This window comes from Hyperolius riggenbachi, chromosome 11, assembly GCF_040937935.1.
Source record: "Hyperolius riggenbachi isolate aHypRig1 chromosome 11, aHypRig1.pri, whole genome shotgun sequence".
NCBI classification, from domain to species: domain Eukaryota; kingdom Metazoa; phylum Chordata; class Amphibia; order Anura; family Hyperoliidae; genus Hyperolius; species Hyperolius riggenbachi.
This window is the reverse complement of record NC_090656.1, coordinates 10,640,814-10,662,363: the sequence shown is the minus strand read 5'-3', so window position 1 is coordinate 10,662,363 and position 21,550 is coordinate 10,640,814. Positions and strand designations below refer to the sequence as shown.

The following is a 21,550-nucleotide window of genomic DNA, read 5'->3' as shown; positions in this document are numbered from 1 at the left end:
AAACATGTCTTCGGGTATTTATTTTTATATAAATATTTTGTTTGTTTTTTTAAAATAAAAACATCCTGCCAGGGTAAAGACCCCAACAACAGAGAGCTCTGTTGGTGGGCAGAAAAGGGAGAGTTGTACTGCCCTGCAGCAAGGCCTTACAGCTGCAGTGGCCTATTTAGTAAAAAAATGGCCTGGTCACTAGGGGGGGGGGGGGGGGGGGGTTTAACACTGCGGTCCTTAACCTCCATAGCATTACGGACGAGCTCAGCTCATACAGTAATGCCGAGGTGGATTGCTCAGGCCCTGGTGGGCCGATTTGAATATTTTTTTTTGACCAACGATCCATCGCGAAAGAGGCCCCCCGCAGACCCCGTGCGAAGCCTGGCCAATAGCCGCCAGGCTGCGTTATGGGGTGGATCGGGACTCCCTGTGACGTCGCGACATCATTCTGTTCAGAAGCCCTGCAGGAAATCTCGTTCTGAACGGGATTTCCTGATGGGCTTGATCGCCGGCGGCATTCGAAGAAGGTAGGGGGACGCCGCAGGGAGAAGGGAATCATGTAGCTAGCGCTAGGCTAGCTACATGACAAAACAAAAAAAATTAGTGTAATGATCTGCTCAGCTGTCTGCACAGGTAGACAGCTTTTTGACCATTCTTTAGGTCTGAGTGTTGCAGGTCTCTGGAAAAGAGACCTGTCTTCATTCTGCAAGTTGCAGAGTTGCTCTGCTGGTGAGGAATTTGCATCTACTTGCCATGCAAATTGCTTAGCTGCTTCCTTTGATGGCTTGCAGTATAAATGCCATTCCCTCCCAGAATTCCTTGCTGGTTATGATGGTTTGTTCCTGCTAACTTGCCTGGAATCTCAGCCCTCTGCTCATTGTTGGCTACTATTGCTAGCTTAGAGTAGATACCCTTTGGGAGTGCTCCTTGCATTCCTGTTTAGTGCAGTCAGGATTGTGTATATTTGTACTGCCTATTCTGTCCTGTCTTGTTCTTGCGATTGCGCTGTCGCCGGCGGTTGGCAGTAGCGAATCGTTCTGTCTGTTTGGATCGCACTTGCTCTTGTGGAAGAGCAGTGGACCCTTTAAGTTCTGTTCCCGTGTACGGATCGCACTCGCTCTTGCGGAAGAGTAGTGGATCCTATCTGTCCTATTCCTGTGTACGGATCGCACTCGCTCTTGTGGAAGAGCAGTGGCTCCAATCTGACTTGTTCTTGTTGTCTGTTTGTCTGGAGCAAACGCTTGCTAATCGGCTGCCGTACCTCAGGCAACAGCAAGCGTTTGCTATTTGTTTGTGTTTCTAGGTTAAATTGATAGTTAGGGTTGGCGTGATTTGTCTGTTGCGCTTTTCGTGCGGCGACCACGTTTAGTTTGTTATTTTCTTTGGCGTTTTGATCATTATTGTTTACTGTGTCTTTCCTACTACGTCTAGGCTTTGTCTTTACTCAGTCTTGTGTCGCTGTTAGCAATCGCCATTCGTGCGATTACTTTCCCACTTGGTTTTTGCTGTTGTGTGTTCACCGTCACCAGGTGGCGACTATATTGGTGGACATACATACATTCTATCTCTATGCTCATTCAGTCTTGTGTCGCTGTTAGCAGTCGCCATTTGTTGCGATTGCTTTCCCACTTGATCTTCATTGTTGTGTGTTCACCGTCGCCGGGTGGCGACTAGATTGGTGGACACACATACATTCTGTCTCTGTGCTCACTCTCTTTCACTAGGGGCTATCTTGCCCTGTATTGCTTCCTCTCTTACAATTCCTGTGTGGCATCTGTGGTAGTGCAGAGGCTTTATTCCTCTGCACTCCACAGCTCCATCTGCCGGTAGGGATTCTCCCTCTGCAGGTGCATTGCACCACATTTGTGGAGGATTTCCGTAGGGTCGGTGCACATTTGTGTGCTGACCACGGAGATATTCCGCAATTGTTACAATTAGGTTAAAAAAAAAAAAACCTCTCGCGGTTAAGTGGTTAAATGCTTGATTGATGGCTCCAAGCACTATAGAATGGGTAGGTTCATATTTAGCTGGGAGCATAACAGACAATAGAATGAGTGGGTTCTTTCTGGGAGATAATGCTCATTGTTCCCAATAGAGCTCTAAGGATAAGATAACTTAGAAGTCAAGCAAAGGTTCATTATAAACTCGCATTGTAACACTCAGTCCTTACAAAGGTTCTTTTGTAGCGATCTACCAAAGCAGATTACAAAAAGGGGCAAATGGTTTAAAAAAAAAAAAAAAAATACTAACAACTGATAAGGCTACTTTTACAAAAATCATGATGGTACATTTCAATCTCAAAAATATCTTTATCTGTTAGTGACAGACAGAGTATACAGTACCAGGGCGCCAATAAGCGTGCGTAACTCCTCTTCTGACTTCCCCTTCAGACAGTCCAGCAGAGTGGCCTCATCACAGCCAGAAACATTGGCGATTACCTGCAAAACACAAATAAATCCAACTACAGTAAGTTATTGTTTTTCCACCACCCTTCAGCGCCACCACCTTCAGTGCCACGACCCTTCCTCTCCAACTACCTTCAGCGCCACCACCCTTCAGCAAGGCATTCTAAGGAAAGCCATCAAAATTCGTGGGATCCACCACTAGCAGCACAGTGTTTTTATAAAAATTACTCTGCCTTCAATGAGAAATCATTTCTCACTGCTTTTTTTTTATTATTATATAAATTTAATTCCGTAAAGTATGGACATCTGCCTGGCTTGCCTATGCCTAATAACAGCCCTAATTGTAAATGTAAGGCAAGTGAGATTTCATACTCTAGTGTAATTTCTTCCCCACCTCACCCACTGACGGTCCTGTGCTGATGCACAGCTCACACCTTAAAATAAACCAGAGCTGTATAAAGAAGAAAAATCGATAGTTACCAGCTGCTTCCTCCAGCCCCATAAGCAGTGCGAGTCCCTCACCGTCCTCCAGTAGTCTGCCGTTCAGCCCCGGTAGCTTGCTCAGTCGTTTTAGTCTGAGTCTTGTGCGCATGTGCGGGAAGTCCGGGTATTTGCAGAAGACCCAGACTGGATGCGACTGAGACAGTTACCGGGCTGATCACGGCTGAACAGCTGACCGCAGGACAGCGAGGGACTCACACTGCTTATGCTGCTGCAGGAAGCAGCGGGTAAGTATCGATTTTTCTTCTTTATTCAGCTTTGGTACACTTTAAGGCCTCTTTCACACCAAGACGTTGCGTTTTAGGGGACGTTAAGGGTTCTTTCACACCAGAGCCCTTTTTCAGCGTTTTAACGCAAAGTCTATGCTTTGCGTTAACCAAGGTAAAAGTAAAGTCCATAGACTTTCATTTAACCTTTCACACCCGACGCTGCGTTTTGATGCGTTGCGGTACGACGCATCCCGGCGCATTTTATCATCGGGAATCGGCGTTTCCCTGTTGGGTTAATTGATACTACCGCCGCTACTCAGCGTCGCACCGCAGATTCCCGATGACGCGCTGCAACGCGTGCAGGAGCCGTTCTCCTGCACACGCTGTAATGTGTAACCGGCCTAAGGTCGCATAACGTGCCCGTAACGCAACGCATGGTGGAGTTGAAGTTGGACGTCAGATTGAGCCGCGTTATAAGGCTCTTGGTGCCATCCTGGGAAGTCCGGATCTTTTCGATGATTCGAAAAGGATCATTGAAAAGATCCGAATCTTTGAATCATGTTACTAGGGAAGCAGGAATCAGGGGTGCAGCAGAGTGAGAGGTGCAGGAGAATGAGATGAGGGCACATTGAGGGTGCTAATGGGGAAGGGAGAGATGCAGCAGGAAGATTGTGCTTGTGCACAGAAGCTGCAGTTCCTGTTTCTTCCAGACATCCACTGTGAACCGAATCCTTCATTGTGATGATCCGGATGATTCGACTCACAAAAAAGATCCGGATCAAAGATCTGAATTGTTCATGATCTGGACAACACTACAGTGCAGTGAATATTAATTAGCCATGTGGCTAGGAACAATAGCGACTCCTCCCTTACTGAGCATGTGCAAACAGTCTAACGCAGCTAAAACCACCTATAACGCAAAGCATGCTGCGCTTTCATTGAACGTGCAGCGCAACGTGGGCACTGTGAACACTGAGTTGGGCTGCGTTACAGGCTGCTCTAACGTGCGCCTATAACGTCCCACTGTGAAAGCAGCCTAAATCATAAAGTTTATTCTGACTCAGATATGAATTTGTGATTGCACCGATAGAAGATTCTTTCTGGTGGTTTATGTATGTCTGGCTAGGCAATATCTGGAAGATCTGCAGACCTACCTTTTGGATAAAGACAAGTTCCTGAGCAGACGTGGCTACCAATCCCGGCAGGAGGGCCACACCGCTCTCTGCAATGGCTCGGTGGAATAAGCCTTTGGTTAATGGAGACAGGACCTGGATGTAAACACAAAGATGGGCTGTCTTATGAATCTGCCGTTACACTGAAAACAATTTGTCTGAATGGAGTTTTGAGCAAAGCACATTTTTTCATTGAGTACACAACAGCAAACATTTTGTAAGTTTGTCCTGTGTCTTACTGATGCTGTGTATAATTACAGTACTTCCTGACCACAGTTTTTTCCCCCTTAAAGAGGAACTGTCGCGAAAATCTGAACATTTAAAAAACACATACAAATAAGAAGCTCATTTCTTCCAGAGTAATTGTCACAGGAGCCCTAGTGGCTGACCGCAATTGGCCTTCTAAGCGGTGCCAGCGCACAGATCGTGCGAACTCTGGTTGCAGTCAATGCGCAGGAACCGCTAAGAATTAGCCGCAGACAAACCAGAAGGGAGCCTGTGAGATACGGGTAATTACAACGTACACACGATTCCACGGTATCTGTGTCACACTCACCATGGCGGCCGGTCACGACATTCGGGGATGCCTTCCCTGGTGCGCACGCGCAGGGGCTCATTCGCTGTCCTGTGTTCACTTCAGCTGCGGCGCGCGGCGCAGTGCGCATGCCCAGAGCACTGCGCACGTCCCGCGCATGCGCAGGGCGTTAATTTCGGCGCCAATTTCAACTATATAAGCAGCACTGCCCTTTACTGCAGTGCTGCTCGTTCTGACAGTTTGGCTAGCCTGTTTGGTGAACCGTGTTCCTGCATTTCTGATTCTGATTTGATTCCCTGTTGTGACCTTGGCCTGTGACCCCGACTTCCGCTGATCTCTGCCTGCCCTGACCTCTGGCTTGTTCCTGGATTCCCGCTGTCTGCCGCCTGCCCCGACCTTTGGCCTGTGTACCAGATACCACTGATACCCGCCTGCCCTGACCTTTGGCTTGTGACCTCGACCTCTGTTGCACTCTGCCTGGCCTGGATTTACAATCATCGTTTGACCCAGCATACTCCACAATTAGTGTCACCTGTTCTCCTGACCACTCGCTGAGGCTATCCCAGTAGTGACCTGGTAGGGCACTAGGCAGCTAAGTTCCACTTCCCCCTCCTGGGGTTGTGGTCCTGCACTCCCCTCAAGGGGGTGTGGGTGAAGACCCGTGGTCACCTAGACTCCACTACTGGGTAACGCCTCTTCCTTCGTGGGAGGGTCAACAGGGACTGAAGAGAAACCTAACCAGGACCTAACAGTAACGAGCAGCCAGGATGGACACTAGTGGAGCTCGTTCTCCTGTGGAGATTTTGTATGAACTGGTCACGCAACTGCGTGTCTCCATCGATGAAGTCCAGAAGGGTTATCAGGAGATCCGGGACCAACTTCGCGGCACTCTTCCCGCTGCTGACGGAGCGTCGGCTCCTGCCTCGGCCCCTGTCCCTGCTCCTGCGATGCTTCCTCCAGCCGGTGATGGGACAGCCCCAGTAGAGGGGGCTGCTGTCCTTCTGCCCGAACCCAGACTACCTTTACCTGAGCGGTTCTCGGGAGATCGCTCCAAGTTCAGGTGGTTTCAGAGCGCCTGTCGTCTCCATTTCTCACTGATGCCTCGTACCTACGCGAATGAGGAGATAAAAGTTGGAGCTGTCATTTCACTTCTCCAAGGGGAACCCCAAGCTTGGGCCCTTCGGTTGGTGGAGCAACGTCATCCTTCTCTCAGCAGTCTCAATACCTTTTTTGAAACTATGGCGGAGATTTATGACGACCCTGGGAGGGCAGCTTCGGCTGAGACTGCTCTTCAATCTCTGAAGCAAGGCAGGAGACCGGTGGAAGAGTATGTTATGGATTTCCGCCGCTGGGAAGCAGACACCACCTGGAACGACTCCGCGCTCCGATTCCAGTTTCGCCAAGGCCTCTCAGATACACTCAAGGATGAGCTTGCCAGGGTCGGAGTTCCTGAATCGTTAAAGGATCTGATCCAGTTATCTATCCAGATAGACAGGCGTCTAAGGGAGAGAAGGGCCGAGAGATCAGGAGCTGTCAGACCAGCCTGGAGCCTGCCTGCTCCTAAAGTATCTTCTGCCCCTGTGCCTTTTACTCCTACAGTCCAAGACGAACCTGAACCAATGCAGATAGGCCTGGCTCGCCCGGCCATTTCACAGGAAGAAAGACAACGCCGGAGGTCGTCCAATCTATGCTTATACTGCGGGGCGTCCGGTCACTTCCGCATCAACTGCCCGGTCAGACCCACTGGTGAGCCTGAGATTCTAATATGTGCTAGTGGTTTTCCTTCTCCTCCGCTTATTTCCTCTCATATACCACTCACCCTCTCGTTACAGGGCCCGCAAGGAAGAACCGTTACGATTAAGGCCATCGTGGACTCAGGAGCCTGTTCTTGTTTTCTGGACTGTCAAGTGGCTCAACAACTTATGCTTCCCACTTGCCGGAAACGCCTACCTCTAGCCATCCAGCTGGCAGATGGATCAGCTATCGGCTCCGGCCCTATCACTATGGAAACTTTGCCACTTCTGGTCACCATCCAAGGGGAGCATCAGGAATATGTAAGCTTTGATCTGCTGCCCTCTCCTTTGTTTCCTGCGATCCTAGGCATGCCCTGGTTAAAGACCCATAATCCTACCATCGATTGGGTTTCTCACGAGGTATCCTTTCCCTCTGACTACTGCCGACGCTCTTGCTTTCCACGAGCGGGGACTCTGTTCTGTTTGAACTCTCCTAAGAAAGACATCATCCCCGCAGCATACCATGATTTCTTGGATGTCTTTGACAAATCTAAAGCAGACTCTCTTCCTCCTCATCGTCCGTACGATTGTCCTGTCGAACTCCAACCGGGAGCTCCCATTCCTTACGGAAGAACATATCCACTCTCGGAACCTGAGACTCTAGTACTTAAAGACTATATTGAAGAGAATCTTAGGAAGGGATTCATTCGGCCATCTACTTCTCCTGCTGGGGCTGGAATCTTCTTTGTTGAGAAAAAAGATGGCTCCCTTCGACCGTGTATAGATTACCGGGAACTCAACAAGATTACCATCAAGAACCGGTACCCTCTACCTCTCATGCCTGACTTGTTTCAGAGACTCCGTTCCGCTTGCATCTTCTCTAAGTTGGACTTGCGAGGAGCCTACAACTTGATCCGAATCCGCGAGGGAGATGAGTGGAAAACTGCCTTCCGGTCCCGGTTTGGGCATTTTGAGTACTTGGTGATGCCCTTTGGGCTGTGCAACGCCCCGGCAACTTTCCAACACTTTGTAAACGATATTTTCAGAGACTATATCGATAATTTCATGGTAGTCTATTTAGACGACATCCTGATCTTTTCTCCATCCCAAGAAGAACACCAGAAGCATGTGAGGAAAGTTTTAAGTCGTCTTCGCACGCACGGACTCTATGCCAAGCCTGAAAAGTGCGAATTTAATAGGGAGAATATTCAGTTTCTAGGCCTCAAGATATCCCCGGGAGGAGTGGAGATGGACCCTCAGAAGGTCTCAGCTATCCTCGATTGGCCTGTCCCCGTGGATCGAAGGTCTGTACAGCGTTTTATTGGCTTTGCCAATTTCTACAGAAAATTCATCCAGAACTTCTCACGGATAGTAGCTCCTATCACTCAGCTGACCAGTACTCGTCAGACCTTTCGGTGGACTCCTGAAGCTCAATCTGCGTTTGAGAAGCTGAAAGCCCGCTTTACCTCCGCACCCATACTGAAACACCCTGATCCCTCCAAAGCCTTTGTGTTGGAGGTGGACGCCTCTGAAGTGGCCGTGGGTGCTATCCTGTCCCAGCGTTTCGGCCCGAAGGCTGTTCTTCATCCAGTAGCTTTCTTTTCTAGGAAGTTGAGCACAGCTGAAAAGAACTATGATGTGGCTGACCGGGAACTCTTGGCGATTAAAGCAGCTCTCGAGGAGTGGCGTTATCTCCTGGAGGGTGCGGAGCAACCTATTCTGATACTCACCGATCACAAGAACCTGGAGTATCTCCGGACTGCGAAGAGGTTGAGACCCCGACAAGCCCGGTGGTCCCTCTTCTTCTCCAGATTTAACTTTCATCTGACTTATCGTCCTGGGGCTAAGAACTCTAAACCTGATGCCCTGTCCAGAATGTACCAACCAGAAGCTACTGCTGATCCCACTCCTGAGAACATCTTGTCCTCTCAACATTTTCTTCTCCTGCAGTCTAGCTTGCTGGATCATCTCAGACAAGTCTCCTCCTGTCTCAGCACGGTTCCAGAGTTACCGCTAAAGGAGGGGCTTTACTACTTCCAGGACAAGATCTATGTGCCCGCTGACGCTCGTTTGGCTGTTCTTCAATCCTGTCACGACAACCGTCTAGCCGGACACTTTGGGGTCACTCGGACTCGAGAACTTCTCCAGAGAAATTTCTGGTGGCCGGAACTTTCCAAGGATTGCAACTCCTTTGTTTCTTCATGTGAGATCTGTGCCCGTTCCAAGAGCACCCGTACTCGACCCTGGGGCCTTTTGAATCCCTTGCCTGTTCCAACTCGACCATGGAAGGACATTGCCTTGGATTTTGTGGTGGAATTGCCTCCTTCTGAAGGGTTTACCACTATCCTGGTGGTCGTAGACCGGTTCTCAAAGATGGCCCATTTCTTACCTTTCAAACAGATTCCCTCTGCCGCAGAGACTGCTCAGGTGTTCATCCGAGAAATTGTCCGTCTCCACGGATTGCCGTCGGATATTGTTTCCGATCGTGGGTCGCAGTTCACCTCTAAGTTTTGGCTAGAACTCTGCAAGGGCCTGGGAATTAATCTTTCCCTCTCATCTGGGTATCATCCTCAGTCCAATGGGCAAACGGAGCGGACGAACCAGACCTTGGAGCAATACATCAGGTGCTTTACCTCCGCCTCCCAAGACGATTGGTTTCCGCTGTTGGCGTCGGCTGAATTTGCCTTTAATAATTCCGCACATGCATCCACGCATAAGTCTCCATTCTTTATCAACTATGGCTTCCATCCTTCGTTCTTGCCTGGGTTGGATATTTCCTCACCCTGTCCTGGGGTACAGGAGAGGCTCTCATCGCTCCAAAAGAACTTTGATATTGTTCACCAAGCTCTGAAAGCAGCACAAGAGAGCGGAAAAAGATTTGCTGACAGACGCAGAAGAGAAACTCCAGCTCTTATCCCGGGGGATCTAGTCTGGTTATCGACTATCAATCTCAAACTTCACTGCCCCTCTAAAAAGTTAGCACCAAAATTCATCGGTCCGTTTCCTATCCTGCAGCAAATTAATCCGGTGGCATTCAAGATATCTCTTCCCGCATCCTTACGAATTCACCCGGTCTTTCACGTTTCCTGCCTGAAGAAGGTGGTGCCTAATAGCTTTCCGGGCCGGTCTTCTCTTCCTCCTCCGCCAGTTCTAGTTGATGGCTCAGAAGAATTCGAGATAGAAAAGATTCTGGACAGCAGGAGAGTGAGAAATTCCCTTCAATATCTCATTAAATGGAAAGGGTATGGAATGGAGGAGAATTCCTGGGAACCTGCAAACAATGTACATGCTCCTGGACTGGTGAGAAGGTACCATTTAAGATTCCCTGATAGGCCAGGTCCTAGGGGCACCCGGAGGTTGCCCCTGGGGGGGGGGCAATGTCACACTCACCATGGCGGCCGGTCACGACATTCGGGGATGCCTTCCCTGGTGCGCACGCGCAGGGGCTCATTCGCTGTCCTGTGTTCACTTCAGCTGTGGCGCGCGGCGCGCAGTGCGCATGCGCGCAAAGTATTGCGCGCGCATGAAGTTGCGCGCGCATGCGCGTGTGCCGCTGCGCGCGTGTACGCGTGCGCATGCGCAGAGCACTGCGCACGTCCCGCGCATGCGCAGGGTGTTAATTTTGGCGCCAATTTCAACTATATAAGCAGCACTGCCCTTTACTGCAGTGCTGCTCGTTCTGACAGTTTGGCTAGCCTGTTTGGTGAACCGTGTTCCTGCATTTCTGATTCTGATTTGATTCCCTGTTGTGACCTTGGCCTGTGACCCCGACTTCCGCTGATCTCTGCCTGCCCTGACCTCTGGCTTGTTCCTGGATTCCCGCTGTCTGCCGCCTGCCCCGACCTTTGGCCTGTGTACCCGATACCGCTGATACCCGCCTGCCCTGACCTTTGGCTTGTGACCTCGACCTCTGTTGCACTCTGCCTGGCCTGGATTTACAATCATCGTTTGACCCAGCATACTCCACAATTAGTGTCACCTGTTCTCCTGACCACTCGCTGAGGCTATCCCAGTAGTGACCTGGTAGGGCACTAGGCAGCTAAGTTCCACTTCCCCCTCCTGGGGTTGTGGTCCTGCACTCCCCTCAAGGGGGTGTGGGTGAAGACCCGTGGTCACCTAGACTCCACTACTGGGTAACGCCTCTTCCTTCGTGGGAGGGTCAACAGGGACTGAAGAGAAACCTAACCAGGACCTAACAATCTGCCACCACCACTGGTATGGGCCAGTGGACCCGATTTACTGACTGACTAGTCCTGCAAATAAAACGGTTAAACACACGGTAATCTGTCTAGCAAACAACAAACAAACAGTAGCGTCTCTTCAGAGACCCGGGATCAGTTCTGTGTGTGCTGATAAGCAGGGTAGCGGACAGTGAATGACTTGGATAAAGTCGTTTATTCACAGCAATATAAATAATTAATATATACAGACAATTATTAAAATCAACAATTAAGACAGTAATAGCCAGTATGAAATAAAAAGGGAGAAAATACTTATGGTTTGTGGAAATATGTCCTTTTGTGGGAAAATCATCAAGTCCAAGCAAAACGGTTTCAAGTTCTTAAAGTTCTTGGTTTCAAAGTTCAGCAGAATTCTTTGTTCCAGGTTACAGAAGATGGCCAATTAAGATGGCCGCTAGCCCATGTGTCCTTTGTTTCAGAGCTTGATTCAAAGATCAGCAAAATGGCCACCAGCCATGTGTCCTCTGGCTGGCAGCAGAATGTTCAAGATGTTTCAGGGTGGAGGACACTGAGTTTGGGTCCTCTGCCATTCTTATGCCCCTGATTCAGTAGGAGGGAGTGAGGGCGGGGAGCCACACACCCCCTTAGAAGAGGAGATGAGCCCTCCCCTTGTCCTGGGGACCAGAAATCATATCTACCCATATATGGGCTCTATCTCACAGAACCGTACAGGTCAGGGCAGATTTATTAACATTTTCAGGTCTGTCTCGATTTACCCAGCGCCCTGATACCAGACATGAGGGGTGGGACCCCTGTGGTATCATCAGGGCACTTTCAAACTGCCTAACTGGCAGTCTTTACCTCAGAATGTTCTGAAACTTCCTCAGAACCAGCACCGGGACTCATGCTACACTTCCCCCACGTTTGGTGAAGCTGCCATCTCAGGAACCCCAAAAATATGACAGATCTGGGAAGTTATGGATTATGCTATGAGACTCAGGATGTGTGCTAGCTGCTAACAGCTGACTTCCCTTTGATCTTTACCAGGGAGCAAGGTGTCAAGACCTCCCGGGGATTCGTAGCCTGCCACAGGGAATATAATGTGCGCCTGGGACGCATCTGCCGGGCGCACATGACGACAGGAAGAGAGCGCCAGCGCAGAGCCGGCCTAGCGTACTGCGTGAGAGTCACAGGGCGCCCTCACAGATGAATTACAATGCCGCCGCCACCGGAGGAATTACCAGGAACGGAGGGGGACGCAGCCACAAGGGAGGTGCGGTAAGAGACCACGCACCTCCCCATACACACAGCGCCCCGCCCCCAGCTAGGCCTTATTTTCGGGGTAGGCCTTATATTTCAAGCATGCTTGAAATATAAGGGAGGCCTTACTTTCGTTGTAGGTCTTACTTTAGGGGAAAGACGGTAGATACAATAATAACACTGACAAATGTAACATGATGATCAAAATGTATGGCAAATGCCAAGACACAAAAGGGTGAGAGAGCCCTGCCCTTGCCAGCTCAGGAATAGGAAAGAAACAAGAGGTGGGGGTAGCATACACTACTATGGCCTCAATTCACTAAGCAGTTTGGACTAGTCCACAGATGGTTTTTAGTCTACTGCTGTTTTGGTGTAATGTTTTAGACCTGTTTTTAGACCTGGTCTAACATTCAGTAATTACAACTCACAAAGGCAAACAAGGAGTAACCACGCCCACTTTTTCTGACAGAGATTAGACCAGCTGATTTCTGTCGGTAAAGTAATTCTGTGAGGTATTTTAGATGTGAGGATGGAACCTTTTGAATTAATTATGCAGGAGTTTAATTGTATGCAGAGGAGAGCTCATCAGAGGAGAAGGAGGTCAGTCATAGCTACTCGTTTGTAGCTGGATGGTGTAATGGTTAAGGGCTCTGCCTCTGACACAGGAGACCAGGGTTCGAATCTCGGATCTGCCTGTTCAGTAAGCCAGCACTTATTCAGTAGGAGACCTTAGGCAAGTCTCCCTAACACTGCTACTGCCTATAGAGCGTGCCCTAGTGGCTGCAGCTCTGGCGCTTTGAGTCCGCCAGGAGAAAAGCGCAATATAAATGTTATTTGTCTTGTCTTGTTTGTGAATTGCATCTTTTGATCCTTTACCGACCTAATTACCAAATGGTTTAGACCAGGTCTAAAAACAGATCTAAACACATTTGGTAATAGTGAATTCCCCTTTGATGCAACTGACCAAACCACCAGTAGACTAAAAAACATCTGTAGACTAGTCTAAACTGCTTAGTGAATTGAGTCTGTATACCCAGAGGCTGTGTGTTTTCAGGTTATACTGTATTTAGTAAGGAGTATAACTGAAGCCCAATCTACACGATACGATTCTTTGTGCAATTCTATTTACGATCTGATTAAATCTGACATGTCCGATCGGGATTCGATTCACCATTGCAAAACAATGCGAATTGAATCCCGATCGGACATGTCGGATTTAATCAGATCGTAAATAGAATTGTAATCGAATCGCACAAAGAATCGTATCGTGTAGATGGGGCTTTACAGTAGTTGTTGCGCCTAAATAGAGATCAGCATCTGAGTCTGAGATAAGGGGTTACCACTCCCAGAATTAAAACTTGAACAAATAAAAAAATGACAGACTGCCCTCAATTAATTTATTAAATATAAAAAAGGCACTGATAGCGTGTCAGCATTGATACATACACTTGGTGTTGCACATGAACTAGGTACCTGTCCCTTACTGCAGTAGGGAAAAATGGATAGATATATATATATATATATATATATATATATATATATATATATATATATATATATATAAACAACAAAATAAATTAGAGTCATAAGCATAGGTAGCCCCAAGATCCAAAGGACAGACTGAAATCCGTTGTTCCCTAGCTAAGTAGATGAGGCAGACTTTGGTCTTGATAGCTTTAGGTGTAGAGCTTGTATAATCTCTGCTCGGATCCTTTAAGTGCTGGTATTCACTTTTAACTGCATAACATCCGTATTAGTTAAAGAGCAGATAATGTTCCAGTAGGTTATTTATTAAGCATACCTATGCTTAGGACTTTATTTTAGGTTATTTATACATTTTATATATGGCCATTTTTTCCCTACTGCAGTAAGGGACAGGTACCTAGTACCTATTAATTTGCAACACCAAGTCTATGTATTAATGCTGACACGCTATCAGTGTATTTTATATTTAAAGAGACACTGAAGCGAAAAAAAAAATATGATATAATGAATTGGTTGTGTACTATGAATAATTTCTAGAAGATTAGCAGCAAAGAAAATATTCTCATACTTTTATTTTCAGGTATATAGTGTTTTTTCTAACATTACATCATTCTCTAATATGTGCAGATTACACAACACTCCGCATTCAAAATGATTCTTTCAGAGCAGTCTGTGAAGTAATGACCTCTCCTCTAGCAGAGGAAAAGTAAACAGTTCACTTAAAGTTGAGGTAATAAAAGTCACATAACAGCCCTCTCCACGACTAACTTAGTCGGAGAGCTTAATGGCTTTTTTGCATAGAGATAACAACTGGAGTTTCTCAACTCTTCCTGTACTGGAAACAATTAGACTGATGTATCTGATCTTAATGTTTTATTTCTTAGCTGTACTACACATACAAATCATAATATCATTTTTTTTTTCGCTTCAGTGTCTCTTTAATAAACTAATTAAGCGCAGTCTGTCATTTTATTTGTTGGAGTATAACTTAGCCAGAGACCTGAGCACCATTTTTAGCACTCAGATCATCTCAATAGCACATGAGAAATGCATGTCAACAATATTGTCTCATTAAAATAAACTTCCATTTTACATTCAAAATTTTGCAATTAAGTTTTATTAGCCTACTTCAGCAGGCCTGCCCCTCCCTCCCCGGCCGCAGAGATTTCAGGAAGCTAATTGTTTTATTGTAGTCATTACTAAGAAGTAAACAATACCTTTTCATCAACAGAGGGGCTGGGTAATTAGGACAGTTTCTTCAAAGAGATTATCTAGAGTGAATGTGTCAAGATAGTATCTCTGACTTCTGTAAATAAGGACTGTGAGAAGAGGAGGGGGGAACCTGGCAGCTTCTATGCCAGGAGAAATTCCAGGGAAAGAAAGGGTGCTTAGTTCCCTTTAAGGGGGAATGGTCTATGTTATAATGTATGCTTATTGGAAAAAGTGATTGAGAGAGTGCTTAAAGAGAACCTGTACTGAGTAAAAATATTTAAAACAAACACATGAGGTACCTTCAAATGAACATTACATAGTTACCTTGCCATCAGTTCCTCTTAGATGCTCGCCATCTTCTTCTGACAATAATCCCTTCCAGTTCTGACAATATTTTGTCAGATCTGAAATATATCAGTTGCTGTCAGTAAAATATCAGTTGCTGACAGTTATAGCTGAGAGGAAAAACTGATGTACCAGGTAATGTCCATGTTTCCCTATGGCTCAAGTGGGCGATGTTACAGTTTAACTGTGTGCTGACCAGAAAGCTGTTATGGGTAATGGCCATTTTCAAAATGGAGGACGGAAAATTCCCTTGATCACAGTGAACAAACAGGACGCGGGAGAGGAGAAAGACACTGAGGAGTAGATTACATGGAAGGTAAGTATGACTTGTGTATGCTTATTTTGACTTTCATTTTCAGTTCAGGTTTTCTTTAAGGGCCCATTTCCACTTGTGCAGTGGGAATCGGCGTGGTAAAAATTTGCATGCGGATTCGAATTTCGCATGTGGTTGTATGCGAATTTTCATGCAAATTCGCACACGATTTCGCATGGATGACGATGTATGCGAATTTAACCATGTCAGTGCCTGTGTGCTTTTCCATTGATTCCATGCAAAATCGTAAGCTAAGTCGCATGAACATTTGCATACCAATACCGCATGTGAATTCCCTATTAAATACATTGTATGCGAATCGCATAGCTGTATGCGAATTCTGATGGCTCTGCCGTGCAGATTTTTTCTGCTCAGAAAAAAAATGCAAAGGAATCCTGGCAAGTGGAAACAGTCCCATCCACTTGTATCGGCTATGCGAATTCGCATGCAGCAAACGCATGCGAATTCGCAATAGTGGAAACGGGCCCTAAAGGGTACAGGAACCGAATAAAATGATTGTAAATAAAACACATAGGGCTCGATTCACAAAGCGGTGCTAACAGTTAGCACCCTGGTGAAAAGCCCTTTATCATGCCTAAACTCAGTTTAGGCATGATAAGTTTAGGTGTGATAAGTTTAGGTGTGATAAGTTTAGGCATGATAAGTTTAGGTGTGATAAGTTTAGGCGTGATAAGTTTAAGCGCCAACTGCGTTAGCACCGCAGTGCACAGCTGATCAAAAGTTTTACGCTAGCAAAGTCTGGTGCACTTCGTATAAAGTTTAATGGCGCTGCTTTGCGTGCGGGACTTTGCAAGCGATCTAAACTTATCATGCCTAAACTTATCACACCTAAACTTATCACACCTAAACTGGCTTTTCACCAGAGTGGTGCAATGGTTATCATGCCTAAAGTCTCTAACTGGAGTAGCACCGCTTTGTGAATCGAGCCCATAATGTTACTGGCAAATGAATATTGCATAATTACCTCACTGTCAGTTCCTCTCAGAAGCTCTCTATTTTCTTCTAACTATGATTCCTTCCAGTTCTGACAAGATTTTTATATCAGTTGCTGTCAGTTACATATCACTTGATGCCAGTTATAACTGAAAGGACAACTGATGAGAAAGGTAATGTCCATGTTTCCCTATGACTTTTGTGAGCAATATTATATTTTAACAGAGTACTGACCAGGAAACTGTTAGGCTCCGTGCACACTGCATGAGATTCCGATTTTTAATCGGTTTTTACATCCGATTTTTAATCGTTACTGCATGCTGCGTTTTTTGATCCATTTTTCTGTTGATTGCATTCAGAGAAAAAAAATATCAGAATTGAAAATCGGAATCGCAAAACGGATTTTCAGAAACTCCAACCTAGAATTGAACTTTATCCCAATCAGTAGCTGATACCCCATTTTACATGAGAAATATGATGCTTTTCACAAACAGACCATCAGGGGGCGCTGTATGACTGATTTTGTGCTGAACCCCCTCCCACAAGAAGCTCTGAGTACCGCGGTACTCTGGGCAAACTGCCACAATGTAACAATGTTCACAGACAGGGAATAGCTGTTTACAGCTGTCTCTAACAGCCAAATCAGCTAGCAGCAGCTACATAACCTGCCCACAGTAACAATGTCACCATGTAATGTCAGAATGTGAATCTGGGACAGGAAAGATTTTACAATGAGCAAACACTGACTAAATCATTTATACATAATTATGGTAAAAAAATGAAGCACTTTTTTTACTGCATTATTTTCAATGGAGTTTCTCTTTAAGGGGGTCATTGCCATTTGTAAAATGGAGGATGAAGAATTCCATTGATCACAGTGGACAAACCGGACACGTTATACTTACCTCCCGTGTAGTCTACTCATCAACCTCTTTCTCCTCTTCTGCGTCCTGTTTGTCCACTGTGCTCAATGGAATTTGCCGTCCTCCATTTTGAAAATAACAGCTTCCTGCCCAACACACTGTTAAACTATACTATCGCCCACTTGAGCAATAGGGGAACATGGACAATTTGGAAATTACCTTGCTCATCAGTTGCCCTTTCAGTAATAACTGACAGCAACTGATATGTAACTGATAGCAACTGATATATTTCAGCTCTGACAAAATCTTGTCAGAACTGGAAGAATCGTAGGAAAAAAAAAAAAAAAAAAAAAAAGGGGAGCTTCTGAGAGGAACTGATGGCGAGGGAAGTATGTAATATTCATTTGCAGATACATTGTGTGTTTATTTTAAATAATTTTACCCAGGTCATGTTCCCTTTAAAGATTTAAAAGGTTGGTGAGTGATTAATTATTATTATTTATTGTATTTATAAAGTGCAAACATATTACGCAGCGCTGGACAATAAATAGGGATAGATACATTGCAACAAGGGGTGACAGACAGAGGTAACAAACGGTTATACAACATAGCACAAGGTTATACATACAATCAGGTTATAAAATGCTTTATACAGAGATCCAGCAAATCAAGTCCAAGTTAGTCCATGAGAAGGGTGTCATTGCTGGGGTAGCAAAATTAAGAAGGACACACTAAGGGGGGGGTTACAATCTAAAGGGTGAGGGAGGGACACATAAGGTAGGGTTGTGTTGTGGAAGGGCATTCCAAAGAAGGGGTGAGGCAAGTGAGAAATTTTGTATCCGCGAATGCGAAGATTACAATGTTTTCTGGTGACGAGAAAGAATTATTCAGAAAAAGCTATAACTCACCAGAGCGGAAACACTGAGGCCTCCAGCGGACTCCCCAAATATGGTGACCAAGTTGGGGTCACCCCCAAAAGCCTTAATGTTCTTTTGAACCCAACGCAGAGCTTCCACTTGATCAAGGAATCCGTAGTTCCCTGGGGCTCGGCTGTCTCCAGTGCTGAGGAATGAAGACCACACCAGAGATCACATGAGAAGGCTTATAATAAAATTCTACAACAGAACAGGCGACACACAGCAATTACATTCATCAGGCAACACTGACACCAGGCCTCCTTCCAGACATCTTCAGCAGAGCTTGTGTTTCGATTGTAGTGTCAAATCTAGAGGATGTCACCATGCTGGGCATCAGAAGTCTAGCTGCGGAAGGAACAGCAAGCTTCCCTTCCAAAGTCTGGCCAAAAGTTTGACTTCTAAACTCAACAATCGACAGGTTGGAGCTATACTAAGAAAAGCACCGCAAAGAGTGGGCATTACAAACACCATTGAAAAATGGGGAAACTATCTAAAGGACACAACTAGGAGAAATGGAAAGAACTATGAGGAGCACCAGGAAGCTGGAACCCTGGCACACACCACTAGGGGCACTAAAGAGCTGTGATACACTATGGGGAGTACCAGGAAGTGGGGCCATGGCAGCGACCACTAGGGGCACTGGAGAGCTGCAATGCACTATATGGAGTACCAGGATGGTGGGACCCTGGCACACACACCACTAGGGGCACTGGAGAGCTGTGCTGCACTATGAGTAGCATCAGGAAGTAGGACCTTGGCACACAACACTAGGGGCACTGGAGAGCTGTAATGCACTATGGGGAGTACCAGGATGGTGGGACCCTGGCACACACCACTAGGGGCACTGGAGAGCTGTAATGCACTATGCGGAGTACCAGGATGATGGGACCCTGGCACACACCACTAGGGGCACTGGAGAGCTGTAATGCACTATGGGGAGTACCAGGATGGTGGGACCCTGGCACACACCACTAGGGGCACTGGAGAGCTGTAATGCACTATGGGGAGTACCAGGATGGTGGGACCCTGGCACACACCACTAGGGGCACTGGAGAGCTGTAATGCACTATGGGGAGTACCAGGATGATGGGACCCTGGCACACACACCACTAGGGGCACTGGAGAGCTGTAATGCACTATGGGGAGTACCAGGATGATGGGACCCTGGCACACACCACTAGGGGCACTGGAGAGCTGTGCTGCACTATGAGTAGCATCAGGAAGTAGGACCTTGGCACACAACACTAGGGGCACTGGAGAGCTGTAATGCACTATGGGGAGTACCAGGATGATGGGACCCTGGCACACACCACTAGGGGCACTGGAGAGCTGTAATGCACTATGCGGAGTACCAGGATGATGGGACCCTGGCACACACCACTAGGGGCACTGGAGAGCTGTAATGCACTATGGGGAGTACCAGGATGGTGGGACCTTGGCACACACACCACTAGGGGCACTGGAGAGCTGTGATACACTATGAGTAGCATCAGGAAGTAGGACCTTGGCACACACACCACTAGGGGCACTGGAGAGCTGTGATACACTATGAGTAGCATCAGGAAGTAGGACCTTGGCACACAACACTAGGGGTACTGGAGAGCTGTAATGCACTATGGGGAGTACCAGGATGATGGGACCCTGGCACACACCACTAGGGGCACTGGAGAGCTGTAATGCACTATGGGGAGTACCAGGATGGTGGGACCTTGGCACACACACACACACCACTAGGGGCACTGGAGAGCTGTGATACACTATGGGAAGAATCAGGACACTCCAACACACTTGTATATCGTCACGCCCACAACATGCATCTTTCTGAACATACATCAGACTAGATAATGAAAAAATCATGGATTGCAGCAAGTCCCCTCCCTGAAACCTTATGCCCCTCCCCCACTCCAACACCCACCTGGAAAGGTTCCAATTCCTGTACAGGAAGTCAGTTTGTGAAGATGTCTACTCTACGAGCTTAATTTGACAGATCTGAAAGTTATGCAAATGTCTAATGAATCACTTAGTAAGTCATAAATATTATGCAATTGTTTTATGAATCAATGGTCATGGCCAGTGCTACCATACAGGCATTTGCCCCAGGCCCCCCCAAGCGCTGCCCTCCCGCCCCAGGTCTCCCCCTGAATTGTGCTCTCTAGGGCCTTTGCAAATCTTTTTCATCATACTCACCTGTCCCGGCACACTGTTCCATTAGTCTGTGCTCCTAGTCTTCATCACCACTGGCTGCCTCTCCTCCATGACTCGTTGCATGCGATACCATGTGCCAGCTCACTGAGAAGAGGCGCCCCTGTGAGAATGAAGATGAGGGCACAGGGACAGGCGAGTTGCTATGCTAACAAAAATGGTGCAGGGGCCCCGGGGAGCACAGTACAATTTTTTTTTTGGGGGGGGGGGGGGGGAGGAGGGGATGACGACAGCTTGCTCGCGGGCCATGGGAGGGTGAAAATTTGATGCTAGGTTAATTTTGCCCTGGGGCCACATTTTGTCTTGAAACAGCCAAGTCAATGTCTACGTGCATGTAGTGGCTTCTTCCCAACCCATGAATAAATGCTAAACGTGAGTTACCTGTAAAACCCCAGAATTCCCAGACGGTACTGGATGGAGAGAACAACAACATTTTCATGGGCGCTCAATGCAAATCCCTCGAACATCATGGCTGCGCCCATCATCAAACCACCTCCATGGATGAACACCATCACCTGCACATAATAAAAGGGCCATTAAAGAAATGCAGCTTGAAGCTAAAGCCTGGAGCATGCCTTCAATATGGATTGGCCAATCACTGACTCCACAGCACTGGTAAAATTGGTCAGAGTTCAGGTGTTAAGGCTCATACACACAGACTATAGTCTTTGGAAAATGAAAGATCACAGACCAATCTTACCACCCTTCATGTAGTATGAGAGCCACACCTACACAGTCTATTCTATGGAGCTGCACTCCCCATCAGACAGAGATCTTACCCCCTTCCATGTAGTATGAGAGCCACACCTACACAGTCTATTCTATGGAGCTGCACTCCCCATCAGACAGAAATCTTACCCCCTTCCATGTAGTATGAGAGCCATACCTACACAGTCTATTCTATGGAGCTGCACTCCCCATCAGACAGAAATCTTACCACCCTTCCATGTAGTATGAGAGCCACACCTACACAGTCTATTCTATGGAGCTGCACTCCCCATCAGACAGAAATCTTACCCCCTTCCATGTAGTATGAGAGCCACACCTACACAGTCTATTCTATGGAGCTGAGCTCCCCATCAGACAGAAATCTTACCCCCTTCCATATAGTATGAGAGACACACCTACACAGTCTATTCTATGGAGCTGCACTCCCCATCAGACAGAAATCTTACCCCCTTCCATGTAGTATGAGAGCCACACCTACACAGTCTATCCTATGGAGCTGCACTCCCCATCAGACAGAAATCTTACCCCCTTCCATGTAGTATG

At 47.0% G+C, this 21,550-nt stretch overlaps 1 protein-coding gene across 3 annotated transcripts in view; it reads right to left on the bottom strand.

Annotated features, from left to right (window-relative positions):
* The window catches only part of LOC137538289 (pyrethroid hydrolase Ces2e-like), a 101,536-nt gene that overhangs the window by 41,418 nt on the left and 38,568 nt on the right, over positions 1–21,550 (bottom strand). For all 3 annotated transcript variants that reach the window (XM_068260371.1, XM_068260372.1, XM_068260373.1), the window contains 4 exons: positions 20,660–20,793; positions 18,068–18,221; positions 4,261–4,374; positions 2,334–2,429 (listed from right to left, as the gene is read on the bottom strand). In XM_068260371.1, the coding sequence (XP_068116472.1) occupies positions 2,334–2,429; positions 4,261–4,374; positions 18,068–18,221; positions 20,660–20,793 (498 nt within the window). The remainder of the gene's footprint in view (positions 1–2,333; positions 2,430–4,260; positions 4,375–18,067; positions 18,222–20,659; positions 20,794–21,550) is intronic.